Genomic DNA, 14349 nt, shown 5'->3' with positions numbered 1-14349 from the left:
ATGCGCAAAACTCCGCATTTGAACAGTCAATAGCAAATACTTAAACTAATAACAAAACAGTAGCTGATTCAGAAGCGCCAGATTGTCATAGCAAAGTCAGAATTACCTCCTCTCCTAGGTTCACGAAACGGTCGTCCATAAAATGCATTGCTGTTCTGTTGTAAGTAATCTTAAAGATTCCTAAATGCATCTACTTTCGGAAGGCCAAATAAAGTGCTTTTGCTTTCGCCTAGAAACACACAGCGTCTCCCTGACATGGCTGCTTCAACACTAACTGCAGTTACTGAAACCATGCCTTCTTTCTTTGCATGCACATTTGGGCGGCATTATGCAAATATTTCCACATAGTGAGGTAGATATGTGGGGGCGTGTTAGAACGAGACGTTTTAGGGGGCGTGGCAGAGTCTTAACTTTGATAAAGAATATCTCTTTGGTTTTGAGACTTTAGTCTTTGCATCTTCAGGGATCTTATCTATGCACAACCAGCTTGTAACACTCCAAAGAGAAAGGAAAACTTGAAATCGCATCATATGACCCCTTTAATCCCTCTAATACACAATATTAGATTGTTTGCGGGAGCAGGCGGTAATGGTCAGAAATTCAGCGGGAGCGGGCTTAAGAAAACTGTCCCGCTCAGGGCTCTAGGCTGCGCATCAACAAACACATGTTTTTTTGTTTTTTTTTCCGCGCTACCCCATCTCCACCCCAATCATTAGTGCTGTTTCGTTCTGTCTGACAGAACATATAGGACAATTTTTGAAATAGCGCCATAAACAAAATGTATTTCTAATTTCATTCAAGCACTTTCAAGGACCTATGTTTGTTTTCAAGTACTTTCCAGGCCTTGAATCCATATGTCTGAAATTCAAGTACTTTCAAGAAGCGTGGGAACCCTGATTAAAGGAAATGACATGTAAAATTACACATTCTTTTGACCACAATGAGTTTGACTGTTTAATGACCCAGTTTCTGTCTTTTCCAGTCATCTATTATTACAGAAAAGAGATTGCATCATTCACAATTTATAGAAAAGCATATTTATAATATCAATTTGGGGTCTTTATACATAAAATAATATATAGCTGCTTTTTAATTTTAGTATGAAGGTCCTTCAGTCTTTTGGGGGTTTGTGGCACCCAAAAGATTAAAAAACTATTTTTTTAGAATATAACTAGAAAAATGATGTTGAATATTTAAGAAATACCCTTTTTTCTTCCTAAACATTAAAGGAGATGAATGACAGCCTCAGTCACCATTCACTTTCATTGTATGAACTGTCATTCCCTTATGTTTCACATAAGAATTAAAAGACTTTTTGGACTTTGGCACAACTTGAAGGTGACTAAATGATTGGATAGATCACACAAATAAAACTGAGTGTTTTCAATAACCCCACAGATAAATGTTTTCACTCACTTCAATGTGTTTCTGCAGCTGTGATGCATTTAATGCGCTTCTGTTATTTCTGTACTGACGAATGGCCAACAGTAGAGACTTCAAACAGGTCGATACATCCATCTTTACACCCAAGGTCGGTCAATGGCTGACTTGAACTAAAAATTTTAACTGATATGAGGAAACTATCTGAACAGTTTCGCGGTAGGTTTTGTAAACATTCAGTAGGCTATGCTAGTTGATAATAGACGCTGTTACTGAGATTAAATAACAGATATATCGTATTCTCTCCCGTACAATGTTTTCATCAAGCATGGAGGTGACTTCTGTTTTAACAATGATATTTACTAGTATGTTATTTAAAGTAGCATTTACTCAAAAGCTTATATTAAATTCTCCACTGTTCGCTACAACAGCAACTTCCTCCCGCTAACACTTCGAATCGCCGGAAGAGTTCATTATCCAAAAGGGGAGGGGGATAATGGAAACATTTAGGAATATATCTAAATATTTAAATATAAAATATAGGACAAAACATTTTTACGATTCACCACAACTCTTAATTATTGAATCAGTGGATTTTCTGTTTGTTTTATGTTAATCTCTCTCTTTTTTAATGTTCTTAAGAAAAGCTTTAACCCCCTTTCTGTGAAGAATGGTTGAGAGCCAGAATTCGACGACGCCCTGACGTAAGTACGTCATAGTTGGGGTATGTGTACTCTTTTCAATTAAAGAGATTTCTTTTAATTTTATTCATCAATACTATCCAGTTAAAACCTTTATTGTGTCAAAATTTAAATTAAGCATAAATGTGAACTGTACTTTCTGTGATTCACAACCAGAAACTGTCTTGCATTTTTGGGGTTGTGTTCATACAAGAAAACTCTGGCAAGACATTTGCCAGTTCATTGTAAACTTCATACACAATGACTCATTTTTTTAATGTAATTTATTTATTAAAGATGCCAACCAAATTTAAAATCAGATAGTAACATCAAGCTACATCATTTGCTCTCTTTGACCACATAGAACAGTGTAACGGAAACAGTTTGACTGTCCAATGTGGGCCAATCTATTTTAAGTTGTGGTAAAGAAAATGGTACATAAATGTATATATATATTTACATGTTAAAACCTAAAGACAGTCCATTCATATGGCATACATTATTATAGACTCTGTTCGAGATAAAATTTGATTATATTTATAAACTGTACATACTATATACAGATAGGCCTACACATTCTCTAACAACAACAACAACAACAACAAACATATACAATAAAAAAAATCTCTTCTTGTCCTTGAGTTATGAGCAGGTCATCAAGCACAAAATACAAACCTAATATTTCTCTCTCATCCAGATTAGTATTACAATTCCAACCAACACTTTATTGGCCAATGACAAACAATGACTTTAAAAGTCTGAGACCACATTCAAAATCTAAAACCAAGTTTTAGAATTTCTAGAATGTTGTAAAATAAACAATATTTAATATTTTGCACTATTTTTAGGACACTAAATCAAACATGTGACATTGACCATGTGAACTCCTCTGTACATTAAATCATTTGTCATTAAAGCAATCCCAAATACCAAGACATTCTGAAAACTATGTTAATTTTTCAAATTAACTTTTCACTCAAATGGTTATGAGGATACTATAACTTGTAACAAATGACACCAAAATCCTATGAAAGCCTATTTATGCCACAGAATAAAAAAATTTAAAGGTAATTGTGACTTTGTCACAGTTTTGACATTTTTCCTTGCATTTCTTATCTCACAATTCTGACCTTTTTGTCACAATTCTCATTTCTTCAGAACTGCATGATATAAACTCAGAATTGTGAGGTTTAGACTCTGAGAACTATGAGATATAAACCCGGAATTCTGAGTTTATATTTTGCAACTGTATTTTTTAGATGTGCAAACTGTAATAGCACATCTAAATCGTTCATATTAGCTGATCCAGTTATCCGGTCAGAGCGTCACATTGTGACTAAATCAGTCCGGCAGAACAACAACATAGTCCCCTGAGCAGTCAACATCTGAGAGAGACAAAAACAAGTGTTCACAATTAATTTGGGTAAATTAAATATTTCAATTCTCTGTCAAAGAGAAAAAAATCAGCAAGGCTGATTCCTGCTAATTGTAATTGTCTAATAATGTTTCATTGTAATGACATTGGTAATGTCTCATAATTGCTAATGTCTAATATTGTAACAGTCGACACTCACTTTCATAGTCATTTTCCTCGTTGGGCACTAGTGGTTCTGCACATTGCATTGGCTGATCTTGCAGCGTTTTTCTTTTCCGCGAACGGCATAAGTGTGTTGCAAGTCCTTGATTCTTTTGCTTGTAATTACGAATAAGATCCTTCAACGTCTTGAAAAACTTCTCCTCTACACCTGAGCTAGCCTGAAACAAATTGTGTTGTGATATATTTATAGATTTATTCGTAATCATATTTGTTGGCAAACCAGTGCAAATCAATTAGATTATCCTACCTGTAGAGTGAAGTATCCAGTGTGGGTTTGGAGGATCCTGTAAGTATAGACCACTTTTTGTTTGCTGTAAAAATGCATAAATAAGTAAATAATTAATTAAGTGAACATAGTTAATTTACATTAAATCATAAACTTAAAAACTTGATAGTCAGGGTTTCTGTGGCCTTCAGGAAATGTTGTGCTATGTTTGGACTTTCAGTTCTCTCTTCATTAAGGTGTTTTTTTAATTAGGTGCTATGCAAGGCCAAATGACACTCACTTGTTTTAGATTTTCAAAGTTTAGCCTTTTAGTATTTATTGTTTGTTTTCGTCTATCTACAGTGCATTATGCACACAGACTGTTAAAATGCTGCCAACAAGAAATATCAACAAGTAAAGCTACTTTACCATACTCACTTTCAACATTTGATATGTTATCTATATTCTATTGTGAATAAAATATAAGTTTATGAGATTTGTAAATTATTCCATTCCTTTTTTACTCACAATTTGTACAGTGTCCCAACTTTTTTGGAATTGGGTTTGTAATAACAGTAATACGTATAAATGATATCCGAGCTTCATTATTTACTGCAACATTTATTTACCATTCAAAGACTTCTAGAGAAATTATATTTCAGTCTTAGCATATATTGTCTAAAAACATTCAGAACACACTGAAATTAGAAACTGTAACACTTGGATCCCTGATATGCAACTGATATACAATTGCACAGGATTCTTTCCCTAGAATGTAACGCAGGGCTCTTCATAAGAGACATTTGAAGTGCTTCACTGAACATGTGCAATTCAGAACATGAGGCAATGAACAAAATGCAATGGCCAAAAATGTCTATATGACTCAATGTAGCCTACCTAAGCAATTAAAAGATGCAAGCAAGATGCAAGAACAATACACATTCTTTGCGAATGGCCAGGGACGAATTTAGTTATTCTGCATCTCCTGATTATACAGTATACTGCTCTGGGCACTTTACATTTTTTTATACAGAAAATATAGAGATTGTTGTGGGCCCCTGTCACACGGTCGTGGTCGTAGAAAAGGCGCACGAAGGAGCAGAAGTAAAGGAGTCTTTAATAAACATCAACACACTTTGAAAAACCAGACCGTTGAAAATAACATTAATCCAGCACAAAGAATAGACAGAAACTGAGGGCTTATAAGTACAGGCAAACTAAGGAGCAAACAAGATGAATAATACAACACAGGTGATCTGAATAAACGATGATTAACTAAATGAGAACAGGAACTGAACCAAATAAGAGCAGACAGGAACTAAACAGAAACAAACACATGCCAGCCCCTTGAATTGCTTCTAATTTTAACATTACTAGAATGGCCCCTAAATGTGCAGTAGCCACTGTAGTTTCCAATTTATTGTCTAAATTTGAGCAGTATATGTTTCACTGCATAGTCAATAATATTTTCACATTTTGTCTCTACTGTGTGCACTTATGTACCAGATCTAGATTACTAGACTAAATGACTAGCAACATGGCCACTATCTTCTCTAATACATTAGAAGCTGTTGCCCCCATCAAAATTGAAAAAGGTTAGGGAAAAACGTACTGTGCCATGTTACAACAGTAATACCCATTCTCTCAAGAAAAAAAACTTGTAGTCTTGAGCGAAACTATGGAGAAAAACTAACTAACTAACATACTAACAGTATGTCCAGCTATAGACAGGCTCTAAAAGCTGCCAGGACCGAGCATATCCACAAACTCATAGAAAATAACCAAAACAATCCAAGGTTTTTATTTAGAACAGTGGCTAGATTAACAAATAACCAGACGCCACCCGATCTAAATATTTCCTTCACAGTTTAATAGTAATGACTTTATGAATTTCTTCACTGATAAAATAGATAACATCAGAAATACAATAACAAATGTAGATTCTACAGCGTATAATACGTCAGCTTCATTCATCGCACCAAAAGATAAACTGCAGTGCTGGTAATATTATAAGAAAATACGGAATTAGTTTCCGCTGTTATGCCGATGATACTCAACTATATATCTCAACAAGACAAGATGAAACTTCTAAATTATCTAAGCTAACAGAGAGTGTTAAAAATGTAAAAGATTGGATGACCAATAATTTTCTCCTATTAAATACGGATAAGACTTAATATTATACTATTATAATAATATTACTTATTGGACCAAAAGACAGTACACAGATTGCCTATAAGGCCCTTAATGGGTTAGCTCCTGCGTACCTAACTAGTCTTCTACCACGCTACAATCTATCCCGCTCCCTTAAGGTCGCAAAACTCTGGACTATTGGTAGTACCTAGGATAGCAAAGTCCACTAAAGGAGGTAGAGCTTTTTCGCATATGGCTCCCAAACTCTGGAATAGCCTTCCTGATAACGTTCGGGGTTCAGACACACTCTCTGTTTAAATCTAGATTAAAGACACATCTCTTTGGCCAAGCATTCAAATAATGCATCTCATAATCTTGTACTGCAGTTATATATATTGTGTTTCTGATCCTAAATGGATTCACCATAATGAAACACAAACAAAATATCTTGTAAAAACAGCTTATCTTAAACATTAACTCTTACCAAATTTCACACACACAAAAAAAGTGATTTTAAACAGAAGTGGTGTGGAAAAGCACTTCCGTATGTTGTCCTGAAGATCACACGGTAGAGCATGGCATACACAACATACAGTACCATGAACAGATAAAGTATATGACTTCAATGCCGTGTCAATTTCCTTGGATAAAAGCGTCTGCCAAATGTAAATACCCTTAAGAGGGTAGTTGAGAAACTGACATCATAAAATTCTTTATACTTTTTAAATACATGCACATTCTAAAACATGTCTGAGTGTGTCAGTGTGGAAACGGCTGTCCGAGAAAGACGCGAGAATCATTACAAACACCGACAGCGAGAGACTGTTTAGTACTGCATCACATGTCTTCGATGAGAAGAGGAAGTTGCTGGTTACTGTGATGATTAACATCGCGAAATGTCCTTAAACAATTAAATAAACTGCAGAATGTTATGTTTTTTAATGCACGCAGGAATTGCATGTGTTCAAACAGCGCTGCACGAGCTCGCCGCGGTAGGGTTCAAAGGCCAAAATGTGACAATGCGATACGTGCAACAAACGTCTTCCCAAATACGTAATTCATTTGTCAACAAAAAGAAGCACTGAGGTCTTCCTGCGGGTTTCTGCCAAAATACAAGTTGAGAAAAAGCAAGAACTTCGTCAACATTAATAAATGTTATTATTGTAATTTTACTGTTGCTCTGTAAAATAAAATAATAATGAAAATAATAATTACAACAGCTCTATTAAAACATTTATTGTAACATTTACACACAGTGTTCAGACCAGGATCTATAATATTTTCTAATGTTTTAAAAGAAGTCTCTTCTGCTCAGCAAGGCTGCATTTATTTGTAAGGCAAAAATACATGCCTGATTCAAGAAGGGGGTCTAAAAATGGCCAAAAATATTATTTTACTAACTTATTAATTTTAAGTTAAGTTGTGTTTTATTGGTATAATGTCTGCTAGAATGCTAAAAAAATGTTCAGTGTTACGTAAATATTTTTAAATAATTGTTTTGTAAAAAAAAAAATTCTTTGAAAAGCAAGACATAACAGTAAAAAGCACATGTTGGCTATTTATTTATGCAATGATGAAAAAATTGGCAAAATGGGGGAAAAAACTTGAAAAACCGTGTTCGGCCTTCGGCCCAGTTTCATTTTGTTCGGCTTCGGACAAGAATTTTCATTTCGGTGCATCCCTAAACTGAACCATTTGATTTTATTCCTATTTTATACATAAAAAATATTTACATTTTATTATCACTCACTACTGCTAAAACTACATGTCAGTTTATAAGGTTTTATAAGAGTCCTGACTGTTTTCAACACCGTCAGATATTAAAACATTTAAAAGCCTAATCAATATCAATGTCTGCCTTCATTCTAAAGAGCTGCTTTCCATGTCTGAGCTGCTGTGAACTGAGTTTATATTTAATTACGTAGTTCCTAACAGTAGCCAGCAAGACAAATAGGCTAGCTATTGCATTTAATACGTGTGATATGCAAAATATAGTTATTTTTCTCAACACTATCAGCTGTCAATACTTTTTTCTTATGGTAGTAGCTACTAAACTAATAAAGCAGAAAATCAGTTTGATCCATCCTTTAGTCTTAATTCATCCATTAATTTAAGTGAATACTAACGACCTATCTATCTTGTATCGGTTGGTGGCAAGGAAATTAGATGAAGTGGGAGATTACACCATAAAGAACGCATTATTCCAAAATGATTCCTTGATAAAGTCATCAGTTTCTTAAAAAACAAAACTACCAATGTGAATAGGAAAACAATACTCACTACACACAGAGGCAGAGAGCTCCCTGAATGGTCTCGCTGTCCCGAATGAGGTATGTTCCATCTCGTCCTTTCTTGCAGAGCAGCTCCTCACATCTCTGTTTGCTTATCGGCCCATGATACGCAGGATGATCCATGTTTCACATCACACGTGTGAGGAGCAATGTGTCATGCAAGTCACTGCTGTTTGCTCAAAGGATACTAAAATGTCACGTCAAGTCCACAATTAGAATCTTCCTTCATGCCCACGCTCAGAAATTATGATACACAGCGAGATAGTCTGAGAAGTCTGAGCATCTTTCCGTCTGAGGCTATACAAATACTGCACACGCAAACCTTCTAATGTCACACAGGAAGTCGGTTTGCATGTGTGCGTTTGCTTGCTAGTAGGCTAGTGGTCAAGGAAGTGTAAAAATGTCAAAATCAACAAGTAGCCTAACCATAAGATCTCAACTGAAGCTCTGTGTAATACTCTTTTAATTCAACTAAAATGAAATCTATTTTATCTTAAATTAAATCTATTTTATCTTTGCTTAAAAAATAGTCGGGTGCTTATTTAAAACGCTCACTTGAAACATTCTCCTACTGAGCTTTCAGACATTTACTAACATTCAAATCAAGTTTCAGTCCCGTAAACATTGACGACTTAACTTTTATTTTAAATAACAGTTCATTTACAAATTATGCTTAATTCCCTTTAATTGTTCTAAAAGGCATTTAAAAGATGAAGGTTTCCACCTGCTTTCAGCCTCCTGTGATGCTAGTAATGAACGAATTTGTGTTTTTAAACAAATCTTTTAAAGGTGACATATCATGAAAATCTAACTTTTCCAGGTTTTAAGTGCTATAATCAGGTCCCTGGTGCATCTACCAACCAAGGAAACGTGAAAAAAATTTACCCAGTAACTTTGTTTTGGTAAGCCTTTTTCTGCAAGCATCTGATTTCGAACCCTTGGTGATGTGGCAAAGCAAACTCATTATAATATTACCACCAGTGTTGGGGGTAATATATTACAAGTAACGCAAGTTACGTAATCAGATTACTTTTTTCAAGTAACTAGTAAAGTAACGCATTACTTTTTAATTTACAAGAGAATATCTGAGTTACTTTTTCAAATAAGTAACGCAAGTTACGTAATCAGATTACTTTTTTCAAGTAACTAGTAAAGTAACGCATTACTTTTTAATTTACAAGAGAATATCTGAGTTACTTTTTCAAATAAGTAACGCAAGTTACGTAATCAGATTACTTTTTTCAAGTAACTAGTAAAGTAACGCATTACTTTTTAATTTACAAGAGAATATCTGAGTTACTTTTTCAAATAAGTAACGCAAGTTACGTAATCAGATTACTTTTTTCAAGTAACTAGTAAAGTAACGCATTACTTTCCATAAAAAGTAACTAAGTAACGTAATTAGTTACTTTTTTATGGAGTAACGCAATATTGTAATGCATTACTTTTAAAAGTAACTTTCCCCAACACTGATTACCACCTCTTAATCTGTAAGTTTCCACCCACGGCGCTGTCATTTGATTTCGCAAACGACAACAGTGTACCAGCTCTAATGCCATGGCAAAAGTTTGAGCAAAACATGCTAACTGTTCTGTCTTTGGCTGCACAGACAAGCACAGAACAATATTTCGAGTCCCAGCCTCAGAGGAGACAAGAGAGCAGTGGATTTATTGATTTATTTAGGCTACTGTAAATTGCTGCTGCCACACAGATCTAAAATAAATAAGCAATTTATTTCCCAGCTGTTTACCTTCACAGACATAACCGACTGTTTTTGTAACTGGTGTGTTTTTAACTTAAACTTAGTACTCGCATGCTGTGACAGCACGAGGCTGAATTCAGCTTCTTATTCGCAGCTTCTTATTGACGCTATCCGTTCCACCTTAAAAACGCAACGCTTCCACGTTTCTTAGCTTCTTATTCTATTTGTGTCTCTTTTTCAGAAACGAACAATGAACTATTTTAAAATGTAAATACCCATTTCTGATACCCACTCCTATAAAGACTATTCTGGTTTTGTTACAGAAAAACATGCATTTTCTGTAAAGCTGCTCTGAAACAATATGTGTTGTGAAATGCGTTATACAAATAAATATGAATTAAACTGAATGAGCCATTGCATTGTTGTTGTATTGCATTTAGAAGATGGACCTATAAATATGACATATGTGACTATACAGTTGAATAGGCCATTGCACTGATTGCCCAATTGGAGGCGCAAAATCTCAGCTGTCCTTGAGGGTGCGTTAAAAGTTTCATTAGAGGCTAAGATTCAGACATTTTTACGGTACCATTTTGAAGTTATGGACCTATAAATTTGACATATTGACAATATAGGCTTGAGCTATTGCATTCATACAGCTATCGCTATATCTCAGCTGACTTTGAGGGTGCGTTAAAAGTCATACTGTGGTCTTATTCCCAAGGCATATGAGTGTGACCAAGCAAAATTTCAGATATTTTTACTGTAGCATTTTTAAGTTATGGACCCATATATTTGGCAGATATGACAATACAATAACAGGAGAAATTGCATTATTGGCCCAATTGGTGGCGCTATATCTCAGCTTCTTTTGAGGGTGCGTTAAACGTTCCACTGAGGTCATATTCCCAGTGCACTTGACTGTAACCACACACAATTTCAGACATTTCTACTGTAGCATTTTGAAGTTATGGACCCAAAAGTTTGGCAGATATGACTATACAATAGGATAAATTGAATTGTTGGCCCAATTGGAGGCACTATATCTCAGCTGCCTTTGAGGGTGCGTTAAAAGTCATACTGTGGTCTTATTCCCAAGGCATATGACTGTGACCATGCAAATTTTCAGACATTTTTACTGTGGCATTTTTAAGTTATGGACCCATACATTTGGCAGATATGACAATACAATAACAGGAGAAATTGCATTATTATTTTGAAGATATGGACCCATAAGTTTGGCAGAAATGACAATACAGTAACTGGAGACTGCAAATGGGACAATAATGCAATTTCTCCTGTTATTGTCATATCTGCCAATAAAAATGCTACAGTAAAAATGTCTGAAAATGTGCAAGGCAACAGTCAAATGTATTGGAAATAAGACCCAAGTGGAACCTTTAATGCACCCTCAAAGGAAGCTGAGATATAGCGCCATCAATTGGGCCAATGATGCAATTTCTCCTGTTATTGTATTGTCATGTCTGCCAAATGTATGGGTCCATAACTTAACAATGCTACAGTAAAAAAATCTGAAAATATGCATGGTCACAGTCAAGGGCCCTGGAAATAAGGCCCCAGTGGAAATTTTAACGCACCCTCAAAGGAAGTTGAGATATAGTGCCACCAATTGGGCCAATAATGCAATTTCTCCTCTTATTGTATTGTCATATCAGCCTAATTTATGGGTCCATAACTTCAAAATGCTACTGTAAAAATGTCTGCAAATTTGCCTGGTGACAGTCAAGTGCCTTGGGAATAAGACCACAGTAAAAATTTTAACGCACCCTCAAAGGAAGCTGAGATATAGCGATGCCATTTGGGGCAATAATGCTATTTTTCCCGTTGTTGTCGTCATATCTGCCAAATGTATGGGTCCATAACTTAAAAATGCTACAGTATAAATATCTGAAAATTTGCATGGTAACAGTCAGGGGCCCTGGGAATAAGGCCCCAGTGGAACTTTTAAAGCACCCTCAAAGGCAGATGATATATAGCACCTCCAATTGGGACAATAATGCAATGTTCTCCAGTTACTGTATTGTCATATCACCCAAGTTTATGGGTCCATAACATTAACATGCTACAGTAAAAATGTCTGAAAATGTGTGTGGTTACAGTCAAGTGCACTGGGAATATGACCTCAGTGGAACATTTAATGCACCCTCAAAGGAAGCTGAGATATAGTGCCTCCAATTGGGCCAATAATGCAATTTCTCCTATTGTATAGTCATATCTGCCAAACTTATGGGTCCACAACTTCAAAATGCTACAGTAAAAATGTCTGAAAATTTGCATGGTAACAGTCAACGGCCCTGTGAATAAGGCCCTAGTGAAACATTCAACGCACCTTCAAGGACAGCTGAGATATAGCGCCCCCAATAGGGCCATGAATGCAATAGCTCAAGTCTATATTGTCATATATGTCAAATTTATAGGTCCATAACTTCAAAATGGTACCGTAAAAATGCCTAAATCTTTTCAGACATTAAAGCCTCTAATGAATCTTTTAACGCACCCTCAAAGGAAGTTGAGATATAGCGCCACCAATTGGGCAATCAGTGCAAGGGCCTATTTAACTGTATAGTCACATATGTCATATTTATAGGTCCATCTTCTAAATGATACAGTCAACATGTCTGAGATATATATATATTTTTTTATTTTATTTTTTTTTATAATGGACAAGCACACTGGGTATAACTTTCAAAACACCCTCGGAGACAACATGGTACAGTAACCAACAATGCAATGGCTCATTCAGTTTAATTCATATTTATTTGTATAACGCATTTCCCAACACATATTGTTTCAGAACAGCTTTACAGTAAAATGCACGTTTTTCTGTTATAAAACCAGAATAGTCTTCATAGGAGTGGGTATCAGAAAGAACAGTTGAAGTCTAGTACAAATGATAGTATTTACAAATACCATATATTCATTTAAGCAAACTTTGTGTGCATTTTAAAGCAATGAAAATGTCATCATTTTGTATCTAGAGTCCTCTATTCACAGGTGCTGGGTCATATGAAGTCTTCATAAGAGGATAGATTAAAAAAATCATTACTGCACTCAAAGGATGACATGCACGTTTAATAATTAACATATTATGTAATTAGATTTAATGCTTACAGCCGGTTTTCGCTCTGATCTCAGTGTTATTAACATTTTAAAATAGTTTATTGTTGTTTCTGAAAAAGAGACACAAATAGAGACGGTCCCTAAATTGCATGAATAAGAAGATAAGAAACGCGTTTTTAAGGTGGAACGGATAGCGTCAATAAGAAGCTGTGGATAAGAAGCTGAATTCAGCCTCGTTGTGACAGCAGCTTTCTGTCCATGTGCTGTCCCTTTGAATGTAACGTGTACGTTGCCTTGGAACTGGAATCATGGCGGAATTTCATGTGAAGTCCACTTCGCAGGGCACTTACGGTCGAATAAGACCATGCTTGAATGCTGCTGCCTGAACAAGAGACCTCTTTACTGAAGTGAAAGTGTTGACTGTTGTCACTATCTCGCGAACGCGCCGGTGTTAACGAGATTTTTGGTTTCCGTGATTTTCGGTTTCAGTGATTTTCGGTTTCAGTGGGCGGAGCATACATGAATATTCATGAGTTTCTCGGACATGCGCGTGGAACCAAGTGGAACTGAGCATTTCAGTTCATGCTCCTTGTATCTCAGCAGGTTTAATGGAATATTTTTAAAAAGGTACATATATTTACAGTGTTGCACAAACCTATGCGTGATGGGAAGTTCGGATAATTTTACCGACTCGGACCTTTGAGTCTCGTTCATCAAAATGAACGAATCTTTTTTTCGAGTCATTTCGTTCATTTTAGCAAAATACAATTAAAATGTTACGTGTTACTTCCCTAACACGTCTACTAATGCAAACGTTGATCACATTACAAACAATACAAAACTGCAATAAGAAACAGAAAAGATTAATTAATTGTTTACCTGAGGTCAGTCTATGATTAGCTCACCTCACCTCTTATCTGACAAGTCTTCGGGTTTGAGGCGTTCGTTCATCACGTGACAGCCCCATACGCTTTAACCAATGCAGTCTGAGCCGGAAAGAGAATTGATTAGTTCATCTCTCGAGTCTTCGGGTTTTTCGAGTCATTCGTTCATCACGTGACAGACCCTTAAACTTACCCTATTCAGTCTGAGCCGGAAAAAGAATTGATTAGTTATTTATTTATTTATTTTATTGAAGATATAACATTCACAAGGGGATACAGTCATAGCAATAAAATACACACACCCAGAATACAAAACAATAAATACATAAAGAATAATAAAAATGAAATATAAACAGAACAAAAACAAATAAATAAAAAGTTAAACATCTTTTTTTT

The 14349-nt window shown here is 35.5% G+C and overlaps 2 protein-coding genes and 1 long non-coding RNA gene across 3 annotated transcripts in view; 1 reads left to right on the top strand and 2 right to left on the bottom strand.

The window, feature by feature from the left end:
* Positions 1 to 1991: 1991 nt before the first annotated feature.
* On the bottom strand, positions 1992 to 10179 carry LOC107586727 (uncharacterized). The gene is made up of 3 exons (XR_001609391.1): positions 10110 to 10179; positions 2235 to 2240; positions 1992 to 2001 (listed from the first exon to the last, which is right to left on the bottom strand). It is a non-coding gene; the product is annotated as an uncharacterized lncRNA (long non-coding RNA).
* Positions 2065 to 14349, top strand: part of plcxd2 (phosphatidylinositol-specific phospholipase C, X domain containing 2) — a 26745-nt gene continuing 14460 nt past the window's right edge. Inside the window, exon 1 of the mRNA XM_016274209.1 lies at positions 2065 to 2084. The gene's annotated coding sequence lies outside the window, so the exon portion shown is untranslated. The remainder of the gene's footprint in view (positions 2085 to 14349) is intronic.
* LOC107586726 (SH2 domain-containing protein 1B-like) lies at positions 3165 to 8633 on the bottom strand. The gene is made up of 4 exons (XM_016274210.1): positions 8276 to 8633; positions 3905 to 3968; positions 3635 to 3815; positions 3165 to 3445 (listed from the first exon to the last, which is right to left on the bottom strand). Exons 1-4 carry the CDS (start codon positions 8407 to 8409, stop codon positions 3402 to 3404), a joined length of 423 nt encoding a protein of 140 aa, XP_016129696.1. The 5' UTR covers positions 8410 to 8633; the 3' UTR covers positions 3165 to 3401.

Source organism: Sinocyclocheilus grahami, unplaced genomic scaffold, assembly GCF_001515645.1.
Source record: "Sinocyclocheilus grahami isolate Dianchi unplaced genomic scaffold, SAMN03320097.WGS_v1.1 scaffold85.1, whole genome shotgun sequence".
In the NCBI taxonomy this organism is placed as follows: Eukaryota; Metazoa; Chordata; class Actinopteri; order Cypriniformes; family Cyprinidae; genus Sinocyclocheilus; species Sinocyclocheilus grahami.
Note: the sequence above shows the minus strand (reverse complement) of the source record. Positions and strands in the feature narration are given on the sequence as shown.

Coding starts and splice junctions, on each gene's coding strand:
- LOC107586726 (XM_016274210.1), bottom strand. CDS start 8,409: ATGGATCATCCTGCGTATCATGGGCCGATAAGCAAACAGAGATGTGAG. Junction 3,816..3,904: donor CTGGATACTTCACTCTACAG/GTAGGATAATCT, acceptor AATTTGTTTCAG/GCTAGCTCAGGTGTAGAGGA. Junction 3,446..3,634: donor CGAGGAAAATGACTATGAAA/GTGAGTGTCGAC, acceptor TGTCTCTCTCAG/ATGTTGACTGCTCAGGGGAC.